Source organism: Oncorhynchus kisutch, linkage group LG12 (genome assembly GCF_002021735.2).
Source record: "Oncorhynchus kisutch isolate 150728-3 linkage group LG12, Okis_V2, whole genome shotgun sequence".
Classification (NCBI taxonomy): Eukaryota; Metazoa; Chordata; class Actinopteri; order Salmoniformes; family Salmonidae; genus Oncorhynchus; species Oncorhynchus kisutch.
In genome coordinates this window covers 27,349,565-27,370,878 of record NC_034185.2, presented here as the reverse complement: position 1 = coordinate 27,370,878, position 21,314 = coordinate 27,349,565, and the positions used below count along the sequence as shown (strand labels likewise).

Below are 21,314 nucleotides of genomic sequence, written 5' to 3'. Positions count from 1 at the left end.
GATAGGGACTTAGAGATGAGCTCGCCCCCTCTTTCCAAACACACCCACCACCCTCCACCTACAGTATCAGGGCCACATGTAAGTGTGACAGTCATGAGTACACACGTGAGTATTTATAGTCTACATTTGTTAAAGCTCACATTTATCATGTGGCCTGCTAGTGTCAGTGACTGCTGCGTTCCCATGTCTCTCTGCTGCTACTCTTGCCCCCCCCCCCTCTCCACACACACACACTTTGGTTTACATTCATGAATTCACCCCTCACCACAGAATTCATCCTGATTGAGAGAGAACTCCGGGAGAACGTTTGAGAAAATGGTCTATATTCTATAATAATTTATTGATGGGCCCAACTTGTATACAGTCATTCTGTTGTTGGATTCTTCAGCTTGTTAGGGGAAGAATTTTAAAGGTTTGTTCCATCAAACTTGCGACACTAACCCATTAGCATATGGCAGCGATCATCAGAAGCCATAAAGAGGGAAGCGGTGTGCCTTCAGGGCTGGACTGGTTTTTATTTGGAACCACTTAAGATATTCACCTGTGTAAAATTGTTTATCTTGGAAAGAATGGTAAATAAATCCACTTGGGCCTATAGCCAATCATAAAGTGCGCAGAGTGCCCATAAAAGCGTAATTAGACCAGTCTCAGACCAACTTTTGACTTTGGTTGCCATTCTTTACAAAACTCTCTTAACAACGTATAGCTGGTTAGCTGCCAAGAGCAAAAAAAATCAAAAGGCTGAAGGCCATTACTCACTCACTCCGGGAAAGGTTAATGCACTGTTCTGTACTGGCCTTAAGGTGTATATTAGTATTATTACTTAGCCGTGAACAGATCCAATAACTGGGCCTGCACTTTACGTGTAAAAAAAAAAAATAACACAAGGGAACGAGGGGGGAAAGAGAGAGATGTGAAATGCTCTTTGTGTTCAAATGTCAACACATTTGAGTATTTTTCTTTTCTGGAGGAGCAGCTGCAGAGGCCTAATCCCCGTCTCACTGGTGTACTCCCCTCCGTAGGGAGCATGACAGAGTCCAAATGCCAGCCACTCCACTCTGCCCCAACCCTCCTAGAACAAGTCCCATTAGTGGGGCTAATACACCCACTCCTTCCCTACTCCGTCCCGGCCCCAGAAAGCCCACTTGTCCTTGGGCCGCTGAGTGAGATGACACAGGATGAAGTCACTCCATTTGTGTTGGCACAGAGACCGGACCGATGCCGGGCTGCCAAGAGTTCTTGGACACGTCTCGCTCTGGTGAGAGGGAGAGGAACCATAAGGTAGAGTTTGTGTCGCAGTATGGTGGGCCCACGTCCAGCATTACTTTTGCACAACCTGTGTTGAGAACCCCACTGAAATAAGATAATATTGTAAATTGAGGTGGTGATGTTATAGAATGCATGACACTGAAAGTTGGGAGAGGTTCCTGTCCATGTCTTCACTCCTAGTGTTGACATGCTGACGTGAGTCAAAGCCACTTATTGTATGTTATTGTTTTTGGATGTGTGTACCTTATTATCCATAATTCCAGTCATTTTGCGCTCTGACAGTATTTTGACAGTGGTGTGTGATCTCACAGTGAGATTTTTCCTCTCTGTATCCGGTGCTGTGTGATTTACCTGCTGTGGAATCAGAGGGTCCCAGAGACATTTTACATCCTCGTCCCAAAAAGGTAGCTAGCGGAGGCCAGAGTTTGACAGACATCCTCCCACCCCCTATCCTTCCCCTCAGAGGCCGGAGAGGAGCTGCCCTGTCCTGTGTTTGTAGAGCAGGGGCTAGGGGGAAGTTTGACTCTGGAAAGCTTTGCCTGTGTTTGGGCAATTCCTCAAAGGCTTAGCCGACCTGATGAACAAATGCTACATTTGGGCTCCTCAAAGAGTCTCTTTCCATTACCCCCACCGGCAAACCCCAGCCTCCTCCTCCTCCCCGGTCAGCTGGACTGCCCTGTCTGTCTCAGCCCTTCGTTAGCATCTCAGCAAGCCCAAGATCAAACAACATGGACGGACTCCTTCCTTCCACTGTCACTCTGCTCTATCATTTGTAGTGCCAGTCTGTTTTCTAGTGCTCTGAGCGACCTAAACGTAACATGTAAAGTGTTTGTCCCATGTTTCATGAGCTGAAATAAAATATGACAGAAATTTACCATACACACAGTTTATTTCCCTCAAGTTTTGTGCACAAATTTGTCAAGATAATCCATCCACCTGACAGGTGTGGCATATAAAACATCTGATTAAACAACATGATCCTTACACAGGTGCACCTTGTGCTGGGGACAATAAAAGGCCACACTAAAATGTGCAGTTTTGTCACCTGAAGTTTTGAGGGAGTGTGCAGGAATGTCCACCAGAGCTGTTGCCAGAGAATTTTATATTCATTTCTCTACCATAAGCCTCCTCCAACATCATTTTAGAGAATTTGGCAGTATGTCCAACCAGCCTCATAACCGCAGACCACGTGTATGTAGTCATGTGGACGAATGGTTTTCTGATGTCAACATTGTGAGCAGATTTTTAAATTAAAAAATAAATAAAATAAAGATACAGTGCCTTTGGAAAGTATTCGGACCCCTTGACTTTTTCCACATTTTGTGACGTTACAGCCTTATTCTAAAATGTATTAAATTGTTTTTTTTCCCCTCGTCAATTTGCACACAATACCCCCATAATGGCAAAGTGAAACCAGGTTTTTAGACATTGTTGCTTTTTTAAATAAAAAATAAATAAATGATATCACATTTACACAAGTATTCAGACCCTTTACTCAGTACTTTGTTGAAGAGCCTTTGGCAGCAATTACAGCATCGAAACTTCTTGGGTATGACGCTACACGCTTGGCACACCTGTATTTGGGGAGTTTCTCCCATTCTTCTCTGCAGATCCTCTCAAGCTCGGTCAGATTAGAAGGGGAGTGTTGCTGCACAGCTATTTTCAGGTCTCTCCAGAGATGTTCGATCGGGTTCAAGTCAATCGGGCGGCAGAGTAGCCTTGTGGTTAGAGCATTGGACTAGTGCTGTTTGAATGAATGCTTACGAGCCTGCTGCTGTCTACCACCGCTCAGTCAGATGCTTGTATGCTCAGTCAGATTATATGCAACGCAGGACACGCTAGATAAACTTGTAATATCATCAAAAATGTGTAGTTAACTAGTGATTATGATTGATTGTTTTTTATAAGATAGGTTTAATGCTAGCTAGCAACTTACCTTGGCTTACTGCATTCACGTAATAGGCAGTCTCCTTGTGAAGTGCAACGAGAGGTAGGTGGCTATAGCGTTGGACTAGTTATCTGGAAGGTTGGAAGTTTGGATCGCCCGAGCTGACAAGGTGAAAATCTGTCTAACCCACCATTCCTAGGCCGCCGTTGAAAATAAGAATGTGTTCTTGAGTGATTTGCCTAGTTAAATAAAGATTAAATAAAGTTTATTTTTTATTTTTATCTATCTGCCAAATCGGTGTCCAAAAATACCGATTTCCGATTGTATTGAAAACTTGAAATCGGCCCTAATTAATCGGCCATTCCGATTAATCGGTCGACCTCTAGTTGAAACTGGAGCAGCAGCACGACCAGGTGGACTGGGGACAGCAAGGAGTCATCAGGCCAGGTAGTGTTGAGGCATGGTCCTAGGGCTCAGGTCCTCCGAGGTAGAGAGAGAGAATTAGGGAGCATACTTAAATTCACACAGGACACCGGATAAGACACAAGAAATACTACAGATATAACAGACTGACATTAGTCCCATGACACAAACTATTGCAGCATAAATACTGGAGGCTAAGACAGGAGGGGTTGGGAGACACTGTGGCCCCGTCCGACAATACCCCCGGACCAGGTAGGATATAACCCCACCCACTTTGCCAAAGCACAGCCCCCACACCACTGGAGGGATATCTTCAAACCACCAACTTACTACCCTGAGACAAGCATAGCCCACGAAGATCTCCCCCACTGCATGAACCCGAGGGTGGCGCCAACCCAGACAGGAAGATCACGTCATTGAGGGACAGCTATTAGGGAACTGTGGGAGGGTTTGGGTTCACGTTTTTTGGCCTGGTGGGAAAACTGTCAATGTGCCCTTGAGCAGGGCATTGACCATGGATGCTTCTAGGTGTCGCTCTGAATGGGAGTCTGTTGGATGACTTTTATGGTGTAGTTGTTGAGCAGCTTCACTGCAAGTATATTGTATGTTTCAGATATTCAATTCAATTGTTTTTTTAAAAAGTGGTCCTAAAACGGAACCTTGATGAACACCGAAATGTACAGTTGATTTGTCAGAGGACAAACCATCCACAGAGACAAACTGATGTCTTTCCGACAGATCTAAACCAGGCCAGAACTTGTCCGTGTAGACCAATTTGGGTTTCCAATCTCTCCAAAAGAATGCGGTGATCGATGGTATCAAAAGCAGCAATAAGGTCTAGAAGCACGAGGACAAATGCAGAGCCTTGGTCTGACACCATTAAAAGGTCATTTACCACCTTTGATTGCAGTCTGTGCTATGATTGGGTCTAAAACCAGACTGAAGCATTTCGTATACATTGTTTGTCTTCTGTTTGCTGTGCAACAGATTTTTCAAAACATTTTGAGACGAATGGGAGATTTGATATAGGCTGATTTGAGTTTTTTGTATTTTCTGGGTCAAGGTTGGGCTTTTTCAAGAGAGGCTTTATTACTGCAACTTTTTGGGAGTTTGGTACACATCCGGTGGATAGGGAGACGTTTATTATGTTCAACATGGTCCAGTATGCAGCTTGAAGGTTTAGAGGCCATAACTGTTTTCATCAATGTGTCAAGAGATATAGTATTAAAAAACTTGAGTGTCTCCCTTGATTCTAGGTCTTGGCAGTGTCGTGCAGACTCGGGACAACTGAGCTTTGGAGAAATAGCCAGATTTAAAGAGGAGTCTGTAATTTTCTTTCTAATGATCATGATCTTTTCATCAAAGAAGTTCATGAATTTATCACGGCTGAACTGAAAGCCATCCTCTTAGGGAATGCTGCTTTTTAGTTAGCTTTGCGACAGTATCAAAAATACATTTTGGATTGTTCTTAATTCTCCTCAATTAAGTTGGAAAAATAGGATGATCAGCCAGCAGTGAAGTGAGGGCTCTTTGATACTGCAAGGTACTGTCTTTCCAAGCTAGTCGGAAGACTTCCAGTTTGGTGTAGCGCCATTTTGGTTCCAATTTTCTGGAAGCTTGTTTCAGGGCTCAGGTATTTTCGGTAGACAAGGGAGATGATAGTTTCCTATGACAAATGTTTTGTTTTTAGGGGTGCGACTGCATCTAGGGTATTACGCAAGGTTAAATTAAGTTCCTCAGTTAGGTGGTTAACCAGTTTTTGTACCCTGACGTTCTTTGGTAGGTGGAGGGAGTCTGGAAGGGCATCTAGGAATCTTTGGGTTGTCCGAGAATTTATAGCACAGCTTTTGATGGGTCTTGGTTGGGGTCTGAGTAGATTATTTGTTTATTTAATAAAATGGTGGTCCGATAGTCCAGGATTATGAGGAAAGACATTAAGATCCATAATATTTATTCCACGGGACTAAGCTAGGTCCAGAGTATGACTGAGGCAGTGAGTAGGTCCGGAGACATGTTGGACAAAACCAACATGTCGATGATGGCTCCGAAAGCCTTTTGGAGTGTGTCTGTGGATTTTCCCATGTGAATATTGAAGTCACCAAAAATTTGTATATTATCTGCCATGACTACAAGGTCCGATTAGAAATTCAAGGAACTCAGTGAGGAATGCTGTATGTGGCCCAGGAGGCCTGTAAACAGTAGCTATAAAAAGTGATTGTTCTGTCTCTGGCTGAGCCACTCAAGGACGTTCAGGAACTTGTCCTGAAGCCACTTTTACTTTGTCTTGGCTGTGTGCTTAGGGTCATTGTCCTGTTGAAAGGGGAACCTTCGCCCCAGTCTGAGGCCGTGAGCGCTCTAGAGCAGGTTTTCATCATTCAGTTCATCTTTCCCTCGATCTTGACTAGTCTCTCAGTCCCTGCAACTGGAAAAACATCCCAACCACATGATGCTGACACCACCATGCTACACCATAGGGATGGTGCCAGATTTCCTCCAGGCGTGACACTTGGCATTCAGGCCAAAGAATTCAATCTTGGTTTCATCAGACGAGATAATCTTGTTTCTCATGGTCTGAGAGTTTTTAGGTGCCTTTTGGACAACAACAAGCATGCTGGCATGTGCCTTTTACTGCGGAGTGGCTTCCGTCTGGCCACTCTACCATAAAAAGGCCTGATTGGTAGAGTGCTGCAGAGATGGTTGTCCTTCTGGAAGATTCTCCCATCTCCACAGAGGAGCTCTAGAGCTATTTCAGAGTGACTATCAGGTTCTTGGTCACCTCCCTGACCAAGCCCCTTCTCCACCGATTGCTCAGTTTGGCCAGGCGGAAGGAAGAGCCTGGGTGGTTCCAAACTTCTTCCATTTAAGAATGAGGCCACTGTGTTCTTAGGGACCTTCGATGCTGCAGAAATGTTTTAGTACCCTTCCCCAGACCTGTGCCTCAATCCTGTCTCGGAGCTCTACGGACAATTCCTTCAACCTCACAGCTTGGTTTTTGCTCTGACATGCACTGTCAACTGTGGGACCTTTCTATAGACAGCTGTGTGCCTTTCCAAATCATGTCCAATCAGTTGAATTTACCACAGGTGCACTCAAATCAAGTTGTAGAAACATCTCAAGGATGATCAATGGAAACAAGATGCACCTGAGCTCAATTTCGAGTCTCATAGCAAAGGGTCTGAATACTTATGTAGATGAGCTATTTCTGTTTTTATTTTTTAATACATTTGCTAAAATGTTCACTCTTCACTTTGAAATTATGGGGTATTGTGTGTGGATTGCTGTGTTTAATTTTTTTAAATGTAATACATTTTACAATAAGGCTGTATTTTAACAAAATGTGGAAAAAGTCCAGGGTTCTGAATACTTTCTGAAGGCACTGTATGTGACCAACAGATGCATATCTGTATTCCCAGTCATGTGAAATCTATAGATTAGTGCCTAATGAATTTGTTTCAATTGACTGATTTGCTCATAACAACTGTAACTCAGTAATATATATTTCCACACTATGAGGTTGAAATCATACTGTGACATTTTGAAAATGATGATAAAGCCCTTTTAATGTAAGAGCTGTTTGAAAAGACTGCTTGAAATTTCAGTGTGTTTTGGTGGGATGGAGTTTTGGCCTGCCTGGTGGTGACATCACCCGGCAGTAAATTAGTTAATAGACCAATAAGAAAGAGAGTTCCAAACCTCTGCCAATAACAGCTAGTTTTCAGTTTTCCCCTCTCCAGACCACTCCCAGACAGTCCTAGCAAAATCCTTGTTTAAGAAAGGGCTCTTAGTAATATATATATATATATTTTTTTTTTACCATTTTAACTGAAAACAATCACAGTAAGGTACTTGATTTGTACCCAGAAATAATTCAATATTGAAATAAATATAGTCATTTAAAAAAAAAATGTGTCATGACCAGAAGAGGAAGTATACCGTGGCTCCTCTAGCACTTGAGGAGAAGAGGTGGAAAAGGGACTGAGGTGGAGAGAGAGAAAGCAGAAGGTGCACTGCCGCTGTATGCGAAAGGAGGACAAAGGCCCAGTCGCACTGCTCCAAAGCCCTGACACCATGTGAAATCCTTTGTAAAAACAACTGTATTAGAGGGCCTGCTTTTGTGCCAAAGGGCTTTATGAGGGTGGTTGTGGGGTGGGAGGTTACGTCCCAGTCCAAAGCTGGAGTAAGGCTGAAGAACAACCCACTGTTCTAAGAATCATTTCCCCTTGTCTTCCCAAACATACAAATCTAAGTTGTTTTGTCGGTTTGTGTTCTGGGATTGTCAAGTGTTTGGCCTAGTAATTCCTTGTGACCTAAAATAAGTTTCTTCTTGATCATCACAATAATAGGCCTATTCCATCCTGAGAGGACTTGAAAGGAAAGGACCAACCATTTATCAGCAAATAACAAAAATGTCATTTCATTGGCTCTGCCATCAGTCTATCAAGGAGCAGGACAATAATCCGGACACTTCTAAAAAATCCAGCTATGCCCTCAGACAAACCATCAAACAGGCAAAGCATCAACAACACATGTGCCACGCTGATCCTCAACACTGGGCCCCCTCAGGGGTGCGTGCTTAGTGCCATCTTGCACTCCCTGTTCACCCACGACTGTGTGGCCAAGCACGACTCCAACACTATCATTAAGTTTACTGACAACACAACAGTGGTAGGACTGATTGCTGACAACGATGAGACCGCTTATAGGGTGGAGGTCAGAGACTTGGCAGTGTGGTGCCAGGACAACAACCTCTCCCTCAATGTGAGCAAGACAAGGGAGCTGATCGTGGACGGCCCAGTACATCACTGGACCTATATACCAGGCGGTGTCAGAGGAAGGCCCGAATAATTGTCAAAGACTCCAGTCAACCAAGTCATAGACTGTTGTCTCTGATACCGCACGGCAAGCGGTACCGGAGCGCTAAGTCTAGGAACAAAAGGCTCCTTAACAGCTTCTACCCTCAAGCCATAAGACTGTCGAACAATGAATCAAATGGCCACCTGGACTATTTACATTTACCCCCTCCTTTGTTTTTACACTGCTGCTACTCGCTGTTTATTATCTATGCATAGTCACTTTACAAATGACCTCTAACCTGTACCCCAGAACATTGACTTGCTACCGGTACCCCCTGTATATAGCCTCGTTAATATTATGTCATTTACTTGTTACTTTTTTATTACATTTTTTACCGTTAGTTTATTTTGTAAATATTGTCTTAACTAACAATGCAGATCAAGAAATAGAGTTAAGGGTTTGTAAGCATTTCACGGTAAGGTCTACACTTGTTATATTCGGTGCATGTGACAAATACAAATTTGATTTGAGTATAGAACAGGTGCTTGTGATCTCATTTACACCTCCAAGCTGTCCATCAACACCTATAAGAGGAATGCAGATTAGCACTACGGCCATCCAGCTACATCACTCCACTATCTCTTTTATTTCAAGCCAAGATTTTTCCATCTTATTTTCATGTTTTCCTTCTCTTCCGGGAAGGAGGCAGGTCATATGGCTACAGCATGTGGCTGGATGTAGTTTAACTTTCTCCAGCTACTCCAGCAATTCCTTGCGCTTTTTCCGTGAATCTCCAACTAGGCAACAAGGATTATTCAGCACCTTGACTATTCTTCTGTTATTGGTCATGGGGAGACTGGAGATGTGAGGCCTCAGTTAGTGCAGATACAGTTTTGTGTACTGTAATCATCTTAGATTTCTCTTTGGGTCTTGCCTGTCTCTGGCAGTAAGTTCTGGCTGTCCCTGCGGACTTGGGGAGAGTTAATCGGCGGGAGATGTCCATCCTTACTCTTGAGGTGTCAGAGGGGATTGGGTTTCCCTGGGTATTCCCAAATCCAGACACACAGAAGCCACAGAGCAATGTGAGCAATGCTGCAAGATGCTGCAAGATACTGATACTGCAACCCCTGCCCCCTCCCCCCATTACCACATGCAGGGGTTGCACAATGGGGTTGTAACATTACCTGACGGTTCCTGCCTGATTTCAGCTTTCATGATTGCCTATTAGGTCACCGTAAATGTGCTTCCAAATCAAAAGCGAGTTGGATCATGTTTAATTTATAGCAGGAAGGCTTCGTGCAGTGTGTGTTTTTTCTTTCTTAGCTGTTTGATGTTTTATGTCCTTGGAATGTGCAAGAGGGAGCGGCTTTGGCTCTACCTTGGGCATTTGTGCTGCATTTTGTTTAAGCATAGGCTTAAATGTATTCTGCATCCGTGTAAACCCGAATGTGCATCTTTTGTATGGGATCATTCAGTTGTCTACAGTATTATTATTTGTTGACACCCTAGTACTTTCAACATTACTTTGACCCTTGCATTTAGGAAGAACAAGCTCCAATTGATCATGCTATTTTAAAACGTTATCACATTTCCATTGGCGCTCCAAATCTTAACAGGGAACAACCGTCTTACTCCAAGTCAATTCCTGTAAGAGTTTAGAAACAACTCTCTCCCTTCCTACTTCCCTCCATTTATTTTGTTGTTGGCTGACCCTGTCAGTTTGATGAGCTGTGGGTGATCATTGCTGGGACCAGTATGCTTTGATTAAAGCTCCTTCCAGTTACTGTGCCCTTTGATGTGGTTTCCCTGCCGTCCAGGGCTGCAGCGGCCTGCCAGCTAGCCAGGCTCTTGTTATTTCAAAGGGGGAATCCTCGCTCGACTCGGATGGCCTGGGCTGACCAGGCACATGACCACCACAGGCATAGCTGGATACTGATACGCCAGGCTTTAGTGTGATAATCCTACCCACTCATGAGGTTTAATGGGGCTATAGGCACTGCCCTTTAACTGTAAGGCTGTTTATTCACACAGAGCTAACTAGCCTGTAATATAGCCTGTACTCAACTGTATATTAATAGGTGATAATCATGTTTGGTCACACGCACAAGTTTTCTTGTTGAATGGGACCTTTTTGGTTCTGAGTTGTTATTTTTTATAAATCACTTGTTATTTTCTATTTGTAGCCTATGTAATGTAGTGTAGGTCTACTGGATGTCTGCTTTGCAAGTACGCCTACATTAGGCTATATTGTTATTGTTGGCTCGTATTCATTTAAACAGGGAAAGTGTTTGTCTAAAGATTTGTGTTGGATGTGGAGAAGTGCTGCTAGGGTAACATTACGATAGCTTATTGAAGCTACAGAATTGTAAATGTATACTGTATAACACACCACAATGTATACAGCAGTTTACGATTCAATGAAAGTTGACTTGTGGTAAACGGTGTTAAACACAACTGTTCTAAACATAGAAAACCTAGGATACTTTCCATGTAGCCAGCACCCTACTGCAGTGCACTGCATATTATGGTGTGCTATATGAACTGTGTCCTGATGCTAGCAGACAGCTGAAATTAAAGCCAGGTATGACCTCTCTCTTCCCATGATTCCACGTGATGAAGAACCACTCCTGCTGAGCAGAATGCTCTGAGCACAAAAAGTTATTTTCCAAGAGTCTGGAAGATGAGCTCTTCCATTTTCATCTTGTGGTAAAGATTGTGATATTGCATGGTATAATAGAGATATGACAGGGGTGAAACAGTCCAAAGGATATGGTAATCACTTTGTTGTGTGGCCCAACTGTTGCTTGAGTTTGGATATTATCAGAAAGTCCACTGTGAGTTTTCAATCAAACCACTGTTATTTCAATGGGAATGGGCAGGGTGGAGAGGTCTATGAGGTAAAGGGGAGTATATTTTGGGGGGATTATTAAGTTATACACTACACAGCCAAAGGACTGAACATATCTAGTGTACAATCTTTAATTTGATGTGTGATGCCATGGATGGGGTCATAAAGAAGGGTTTTTAGGTCAAACTAAACAAAAGTGATTATTTCACGACTTAAGTAGTCTGTTGACAGCTGATTTTATTGGTCAATTTCATTTGTAAACTTGATGTTGGGTCATTTTTCTCTCACATGTCCTCTGACTGGGAATTTGTGTAAAATGCATCTGGATGCCTAGATTCAATATGTTCCGTGATAGATGCGCGTTAATGGGTGCTTATCGCAATGTCCGATTGAGCCCATATGCAGCATTTACCGTGAAGATAGCGTTGCCCTTAAAAGGTGCATAGCGGACAAAGCACGATTGGATTGAATCTGGGACTTAGAAACCTCTCAATAATAGTCAGTGATTGACTGAATAACATTTTCATCCTAAAACAAGCTCCTAATATTTTTTTCATTTTCCTGTTGTGATAATGAAATAAGTCAGACTCATAACACTCAAATGTTAGTTGTTTGTGCTGTTTCCTAGTGGTGATGCACCTCCGTTCCTCCAGCTGTCGTGTGCTGCAGAGGCACTGATTGGGTTAAAAGTCTCAGAGCATCATGAGCATCATAAACGTCCTATCGGTGGGCTAGTGCGCAGTCCCAGCCCACCGCCTACCCGAGACAGGGTGCATGTGTTTGTCATTCTCCCTGTTCGCTTCCCCGTTAGAAACTAACTTCTCTCGCTGCGACTTGTTGCTCTTTTTTTTGTGTGTTTTGTTGAACAAGTGGTGGATACTGTAAACCGAAGCCATTTTCGGTGAATATTTTAAACTTCGACGAACGGAACGCAAACATCCAGAGCTCCAACACTTCGATAAGGTATCAAACCTGTGAAACGGTGTACTTTTTATGTATCCGTTAAATGTCGACTATGGATTGATCCTCTGAAAATACGGATGTGTTTATACCTCTTAATCTAAACGATTTAAATATATATGTGTCTGTTGTTCCTACTGTGTATGGTACTAAAGAGGGGTTTTATAATAATATACAGATAGCGGATTCCGTCTCCGCTGCTGCAAAGTATCGGAACGACATAATGAAAAGGGCAAGTGATGTTACGCCTAATGGGATGTCCCGGTCTTTTTCTGAACACCGGCGTAGCTTCCTCTCAGAATATTTGTTTTAAACTCCTTTTCTTCTCATTGTGTAGCCTACATAATTTTAGTTGATCAACATTATATTTGGTAGGCTAATAGGCCTATATGATCATACCGAAATAACGGATAAGCGTCTTGTGTGACAGCAGCTTCGTATAAAAAGTACAAATATATGAAATGGGGGAAAAATGGTGGTCATAGCTTACTTTTGAAGATTTAACAAAAACTGCGTTTGACAAAAATTATTTATATGGTTTCCTATGTCATAATGGTGCAACATATTTACATTTTTTTTTAAATTCCTTATCTGTGGAGCAATGCATTATGTATAATAAACGATGGTTATTAATGTATACAATAGAAACAACACATTTCTTGTCTATCTTCATTTGAGCTTCACATTGATTTGTTTGCGGCATGATTTTATGATTACTACAGCAGACTAGTTTATTTACCTATTTTAACACGAGATACTACTAGCCTTGAGCAAGCCAACTTCATATAGGTATGTAAAACCCAGCTGTGGAAATGGGTCAAAGGGGCAGCCTTGTCAAAAGCTTCTCCGTCACTAGAATACGAATGCCACAGTCCTCATACATAGCCCTCTCAGGCATGTGCTTGTAGTTTCCAAGATGTTATTAGGCTGAAGTTATTAACTGTCTTGACTGAGTCCTCATAATTACCGTCAATTAGCTTTAATTGAAGGGATGAGGTACTTTGCCTCCTGCTGCATACCTGGTAGTTGCACAGGTCTCACCCCATAATCATGAACTCAACTTGAAAGCAGAAAAACCTATCCCGTTATTCTCAACCTTTCCAGTTTCCACAGACCTCATGTCGGTCAAACTGTGACTGTCACTTCTTAAAACCACTGCACTCAAAACCAAAATGAGTTTTCAGATCAGTGTTTGCAGATACACACTGAAAATAGGAGCTATAAATAGTTCATTGTTTATTTCTAAAAATAAAAAATGAAGGACAGTTTGTCAGCGTTTGTTTTTAGGGCATCCGTCCCACACGGATCGATCCGTTATTTCCTAAGGGCACAGTCCCCTGTTTGTGTCAGACTGCAGATTGGCCTAGATGTCTCACCTGGATGGCAACCCTCACTATTGGAGCACACACAGCTTCCCGCTGAATTCCTGTGGCAGTGGAGCAATGTTGAAAGCAGATGTGTACTGGTAGAGGGATGCATTATTAGGTTGTGCAACTGATTATTTAGCCAAGAATAATCACAATTTCATTGACAAAGGTCCAGGCTACTTACATAAGTCTCTTTTTCATACTTTTTCAATTGTTTCATTTCCAGCTTTTCAACTTAAAAAAAATAAAAATGGTTTGGAACTTGTCATGTATGGTAGACTGAAAACGTAAACCTAGTTTCTGCTGCACTGCCTGCTATTCGGAGCTCTTCAGACAGAGGTTGAAGTCCCCCCCCTCCCCCAATCCCAAAGCTCCGACCCGACCTGGCTGTCAGTCTCATGTTACCCCCTCACTCATGTTGAGGCGTCGCAGAACACAATCATTCACATTCACTGCGTCGCATGGCTGTTTCCCTGCATGGACATGAAGTTTAGCCAAGTAGGCTATATGATATATCCTAATGGGTGTCGGTTGAACACAAACACATTTATTTTGCCATCAAAATATTTGATATCGCCTACGACTGTGTACTGTGTTTGCATGCTGTCTCACATAGAGGCAACCCGAACTTTGATAAATGGGTCTGTAGTGAGTTTTATTTGGAGGGAAAGTTATTTGCAAGTAAGCTGGGTCATGAGTCAAGTTTGTTTTGACAGATATGTGAAGGTTTTTAAAAGCAAAATGTCTACAAGGCCGGTAAAATAAGGAAGCCTTAAAGGTCCATTGCAGCTGTTTTTATCTCCATATCAAACCATTTCTGGGTAACAATTAAGTACCTTACTGTCATTGTTTTCAATTAAAATGATCAAAAATAGCTTCTTACTAATGAGACATTTCTTAAGTAAAAATTTTGGTAGGACTGTCTGGGAGTGGTCTGAGTGGGGAGGGGAAAACTAGCTGTTATTAGCAGAGAGGTTTGGGAACTCTCTTATTGGTCTATTAGCTAATTGACCACCTAGTGATGTCACCAGACAGGCCAAAGCTCCATCCCACCAAAACAGGCTGAAATTTCAGGCAGTATTTTTAAACCGCTCTTACACTAAAAGGGCAATATCCTAATTTTCACAATTTCACAGTATTATTCCAACCTCATAGTGTGGAAATGTATTTAAAACACAGGAAAATCAAATGTTTGACTGCCGTGGGCCTTTAAAATGTTGCATAGTTTATCAAATAGGAAAATCAAGGGGAATATAAACTACGTTCAGTAGATTTATTTTTAAGGCTATATGTTATCAGTTCTGATCTGGTAGTAATAGTTTATTGCTATGTTCAGGGGGATTTCTGCACCGTAGTACATTTCCATCTACTAGTGCACTTCCATGTCTATCTCTGTCCTAGGCATGATGCGGATGAAGTAGACAGTATTGTGTGGGAACTAATGAGAAGTCGTTTTTCCTCACAACCTCAGCCATTAGTCTTAAAGGGAGATGGGGTTCGCACAGGACTCCCCTTTACAATAGACTGAGTGCGATTTATTCATCTGGGTTTACGTCAAGTCTGTTTCAGCGGGGGTTGGAGTTGGGCAACGTTCCAACTTCACAACCCACCACAACCGTGCATTACCTGTGAAAGGCAATTCACTGCTTTTGAAGTGTGTCAAGCGAATCATGGTTAAACCGCAGACATTCTTTTTTCCCCCTCTTACTCTAAAATGTCCCAACTGAAGGTATTTTACATTACATATAGACATAGCCTGAACATATTCTGTCATAGGGGCTGAAACTCTAGCATCATAAAGACTTGGAGACCTCTGTTTAATCTCTTTCTGTTGAAACCGTTTTATACATTTCATAATGTAGAGAGAGCGCAGGCTTCCATGCACACAGGCTGCCAATTCATACCCTGTCATATTCATACTTTATAAATCACACTTCAGACAAAAATGGCAATGAAGAAGAGAAATATGGTTAAAGTGACTAATATTTGCTGTTTAGCTTTGAGTAAATCAATGAAGATTGATCCCTTGACTTTCGTCTCGCTTGTACCTGTTCCCAACCTCTTCCTCGTCTAGAAAGAGCAAGGTAATAATCTGTTTTGCTAACCGTTCGTTGCATTCTATTCAGATCTGAGTTTTGAGCGTGAACCCTTATGCGTTTTACTCTCTCATTCTCTCCCCTTTGCCCACACGGTTCCCTGGGCTCAGACGTCCACACGCTCTCCCCTTGCTGCTCCTCTCAGCTCATCAGCTCCGTGTGAATAGAGTCAATGTTCAACTGAACATCAACATGGCTGGCTACAGTAAAGAGTTAACTATGCGCCTGTCTGCTTTTCCTCCCATTTTATTCTGCAGAGGAGTGGCAAACCCCGTGCCAGGCCGGCAGGAAGAGGACCATGGCCCTTAGCGACGCCAACGGTGACCTCCTGCTCCTCAGCAATGCCAGCCTGCCACCCAGCGTTACCACGATGGCCAGTGGCACCGGCAGCCCAGCTTCCAGTGCCAGCCTCAGCAACACGGAAGGAGGGGACGTCAGCGTTGTTTCCACACCTAGAACACAGCAGAGGCATAGGCACCAACCAAGGCCAACGCCTCCACACAAGGAGCCCCAGCAGAGATCCAGAGTGAGTCTGGACGGGGGCGCTGTCAAGCAGAACGGCTCCCTTAGGGCCCCTTCCTCGTCCACCTCCTCTTCACACCTCACAGACTCTCTAAGGTTGGCCAAGCTCCTGCCCTCCACACTTTCCACCACCACCTCCCCCTCGCCGCCTCAGCCTCCTCCGCTGTCTCCACCTCCCCCGTGCTGCCACCGCTGCCCATTCCATCCCCCCTTGTGCTGCCACGGCAACCAGCAGGAGTGCCACATCTTCCAGACCCATGCTCCCGCCCTGCAACTGCACCCGGGCTCCTGCTCCTGCTGCCTGCAGGCCTCCCCTCCATCCCTCTGTTTACACCACCGCTGGCAGGAGCACCTCCAGAACCAGCCCAATGTGGCCGGTCTCAGGTACGTGTGTGATGACTGTGTGTTTGTGCGCCAGTTCGTGCTTCTCTCTGCCATGGGGTGGCCTCAGGCATATCTCTATTACCTGTCTCTCCAACAGAAGCCCTTTCATTGCATTTCCCTTCCGAATGGGTGGTGACTGAATGCTTACTAACATGTCACAGTTAGGGTTGCACAGAGAGGGTATGTTAGTGAAAACTTTTGAAGTTTACCAGTAAACTACCAGAATTTGATGGCAGCTTTGAATAAAGACAATAGTTGCAGAGTGAATTGAAAATGCCATTGTTGATTAGATGCTTTTTTCATTAATTAGGCTTTTTTTCCTTCTTGAACCAGATGGACACTGAATAATATGGACACGGATATAAAAATGAATACATTATACATTACCAGTCAAGTTTGAACACACCTACTCATTCAAGGGTTTTTCTTTCTTTTTACTATTTTCTACATTGTAGAATATTAATGAAGACATCAAAACTATGAAATAACACATATGGAGTCATGTAGTAACCATAAGTGTTAAACAAATCAAAATATATTTAGCCACCCTTTGCCTTGATAACAGCTTTGCACACTCTTGGCATTCTCTCAACCAGCTTCATGAGGTAGTCACATGGAATGCATTTCAATGTAAAGGTGTGCCTTGTTAAAAGTTAATTTGTTTAGTTTCTTTCCTTCCTAATACGTTTGAGCCAATCAGTTGTGTTGTGACAAGATACGGGTGGTATACAGAAGATAGCCCTATTTGGTAAAAGACCAAGTCCATATTATGAAAAGAACAGCTCAAATAAGCAAAGAGAAACGACAGTCCATCATTACTTTAAGACACGAAGGTCAGTCAATCTGCAACATTTCAAGAACTTTGAAAGTGCTGTTACAGAAACCAGCAAGCGCGATGATGAAACTGGCTCTCATGAGGACCACCACAGGAAAGCAAGACACAGAGTTACCTCTGCTGCAGAGGATAAGTTCATTAGAGTTACCAGCCTCAGAAATTGCAGCCCAAGTAAATGCATCAAAATTCAAGTAACAGACACATCTCAACATCATCTGTTCAGAGGAGACTGTGATTCAGGCCTTCATGGTCAAATTGCTGCAAAGAAACCACTACTAGTGGACACCAATAAGAAGAAGAGGCTTGCCTGGGCCAAGAAACATGAGCAATGGACATTTAACCGGTGGAAATCTGTCCTTTTGGTCTGAGTTCAAATTTGAGATTTTTGGATACAATCGCTGTGTCTTTGTGAAACGCGGAGTAAGTGAACAGATGATCTCTGCATGTGTGGTTTCCACCGTGAAGCATGGAGGAGGTGTGGGGGTGCTTTGTTGGTGACATTGTCTGTGTTTTATTTAGAATTTAAAGCACACTTTACCAGCATGGCTACCACAGCATTCTGCAGCGATATGCCATCTCATCTGGTTTGCGCTTAGTGGGACTATCATTTGTTTTTCAAGAGGACAATGACCCAAAACACACCTTCAGGCTGTGTAAGGGCTATTTGACCAAGGAGAGTGATGGAGTGCTGGTTGAGAGTGTTTAAATCTGTCAAGGAAAAGGGTGGCTACTTTGAAGAATCTTAAATCTAAAATATATTTAGATTTGTTTAACACTTTTTAAAAAGTTTTTTGGTTACTACATGATTCCATGTGTTATTTCATAGTTTTGATGTCTTCACTAATTATTCTACAGTGTAGAAATGAAGAAAAACCCTTGAATGAGTAGGTGTCCAAACTTTTGACTGATACTCTGTGTGTGTGTGTGTGTGTGTGTGTGTGTGTGTGTGTGTGTGTGTGTGTGTGTGTGTGATTATAAATACGCTGCATGTATCTCCTGGCGAGACACATGCAGCGTATTAATCTACCCATTGTAAAGTTACTGTTATATGAGAAATTATTCAGTTATAAATGACAGATCATTACGGTAGCATACCACCCTAGTCACAGTGTTTAGCGATAATGTTATGGGTGATATGCAGTACCATATGTACATACATGTAACTGGAGCCTTGACTTTTTCCCCAGTTATGCTTCAGAGGAATGTGTTTTGAGTCAACTGTATATAGGGCAGGTTTTAAATTCTGATAGCAAATGTTGACAATTGTTTCAGATATTTTACTATGATTACATTAAATTGTAATTTTTTTCATTACACCATGCCAGTCATTCAACTGCTTGCATGCCACAGCATTGGACCCTGTATTGAGAAATCAATACATAGTTTTAAATGCCTTCCTTTCTCTTCTCACACACTCTTCTAAATTCAGCTATATAATCCCTCTGCCTGCCTGTTGTCCCAGTCCTGAATGTTCTGCTATGTGGAGGTCCAGGTTGTTGTCCTCGGGAGATAACCTGTAGTCCCAGGGGTCAGCTAAGCCAGCAGATGCAGGGAGGAGGAGGGGTCAGCCAGCCAGGCACCCAGGGAGCACAATACCAGCCCCAGAGCCACCGCCCTCCCTGCACCCCCAAGCCCCAATGAAAGAGAGCTTTGAGAGCCCCAGGGGATACAGGGCCGCTGTCCTTCCCCAGGCCCCAGCCCGTCCAGTCAATCCACAGGGAATGTCCCCCTGGCCTCCCCTCTCTCATCGGCTCTGAGGCTTTTCTAGGAGAGGTGCTGATGGTTTGATGGTCTGTCTGTCCTATTTCCCAGACAAACAGACAGTACCAACACACAGCTCAGCCAGACTAGATCATCTCTGCAAGTATGTCTCTCCTCCCTGCTCCATCTCTGTATTGTAATGGTGGACCAGAGGGAGAAAGACCCTCAATGTTTTGAACGTACACTAAGAATCAACAATAGTTTTGACTCTTGTGGGAGTTGTATATGTTTGTTCTTGGCGGTGTATGACTAGTTGTTGGAGGCTTCGGTAGAGTTTTGTCCTGGGACACGTGAGTTGAAAGTTTTGAATAAAAAAAAAAAACACATGTGACTTGCACATTCCCTGCGTTCAGACTGGGATGGTGGATCTGAACACATTTTTTTGGCAAACATTTCTTTAAGTGGGACATATTTTGCATCTTGTTTTTCACCCCTAATCGTTTACACAGTTCTATATTTAACTCAACCGCAAACAAAATAAAATATAAATATTGAAGATGTAATTATTTACTCAGCTCAGCTCCTCTTCATGGTAGTAAGTACTTTCGGGGAGGTTGATTTGTGTAAGACTATATTTTTGCTTACTTTTCGCATGGAAATGTCCTGCCAAATGGATTTAGATCCCTGTAAGTCCATTAGAGAGATGCTCTCTGTGGGTGGCTGTGAGAGCTTCGGTTTATGTACTCGTATTGGGTGGGTACAAACTCCATCCACGCACATTATGCAGTTGGGTGGGAAAATGTGGCAAAGAATAGCATTTCAGCCATTTGGATGCATTCACTGGCATCTGTGGCTTTCGTTTAAAAAAAAAATGATATATATAATCCATGTCTGAATGAAGAGCAGATGTTCCTCTGCCATGTGCCTCTCTAATGTTGAACGGCTCTGTATTTAGTAAACAGGTCCCTCTTGTTCTGTGATGGCAGGTTTGAATTAAAGGCCAATGTTGAGTTGCTCTCAAATCCGATCCCCTTTACAGTGGTATTGTGCCTCCAATGTCTCCAGAGAGATTGGAGATTGGAAGATAAGAGAGAAGGATAAGCCTGGCTGTCTGGTACAGTCTCCCAGTCCCTGGCTGGCCCCAGACGTTCAGGGCTTTGGGCATCTCCTTTTCCCCCGTGTTGGAGCATGGTGCGCCACAGAAACCCTCTTCGCATGGAGGGAGAGGCCTTTTAATGCCTTGGTAATTTGAGGGTACGCAGTCAGACAAGATCGTGTCAAATATCAGTTTGATCTCAAAGGCTGTAATCCGCGAGATTAGGCAGAGGATTATGTGTATGATCACAGCACTTGGTCGTTACGCCCAGCTATGGAGACCCCCTCCTCCTTCCGATAAGGTTGCACTGGAGTTTCTTCCCCAGGGCTTTTCAGGCTTTTGTGTGTTTGTCCAAGAACTATACAATCAAGAACTATAGAACTCCTGTTGAGACACATGCAGCGTATTAATCCTCCCATTGTAAAATGACTGTCTCTCTCTATCTCTCTGTTTTTACTCTGAGAAGTGAATGGATTTATCCTTGGATGTAAGGATGGAAATCCACTATGAAGGAAAAGGTTATCTCAGCAGAACGGTTGAGCAGCGGAAGGATCTATATGGTGGTCTGGGAAATGCATTAAGATTGTCAGTGTCTGGTAAGATGGTGACTGTTTTTCTATGATTTGAGGATCAGGGGGAAACGATCAGTCAGAGCAGTAGATAAGTCTGTGACCTTGGGAAGTCAGCTTGTTTGGCTGCCGTTTGACTACAGTTAGCCTCATCTCAATAGGTTTTCAGGCTCTGGGTTATCCAAGCCTGTCATTTGTTTTGATAGAATGCTCTCAAGGCACCTTTTCGGCTCCAGCTGCACTCCCAGATAGAGAGTGGCATCTACCTGTGCTGCCGAGACTGGCCTGACCTTTCATGGCTGAACAACCCCCAAAGAGCCTGCTGACACTGAACTATCCAGGGTCACGTCATGATTATAACCTCTCTCTCCACTCACCCGGGGAGGGCTTTTGCCCATGCATCGCTTCCTGCTACATTCCTGTTATTTTAGCGGCCACAAGTTTGGATTGGTTTCATGCCTTCTCGGATAGCAGGCATTTCTTCCCTTTTCTATAGAAAGGTCTATTTTTGTTAACTCACTCCTGTTTGATTTCGTACTCAAGTACAGTTTTTTGACTGGAA

At 43.2% G+C, this 21,314-nt stretch overlaps 1 protein-coding gene across 2 annotated transcripts in view; it reads left to right on the top strand.

Moving 5' to 3' along the window:
• LOC109900808 (protein dispatched homolog 1-like) overlaps window positions 1–21,314 on the top strand; it is a 70,106-nt gene that overhangs the window by 32,939 nt on the left and 15,853 nt on the right. Inside the window, exons 1-2 of one of the 2 annotated variants that reach the window (XM_020496640.2) lie at window positions 11,955–12,185; window positions 15,903–16,551. In XM_020496640.2, the coding sequence (XP_020352229.1) occupies window positions 15,944–16,551 (608 nt within the window). In that variant the 5' untranslated portion in view covers window positions 11,955–12,185; window positions 15,903–15,943. Of the gene's footprint in view, window positions 1–11,954; window positions 12,186–15,902; window positions 16,552–21,314 lie in introns of those variants that run through there. The other variant, XM_020496639.2, reaches the window with a different exon arrangement.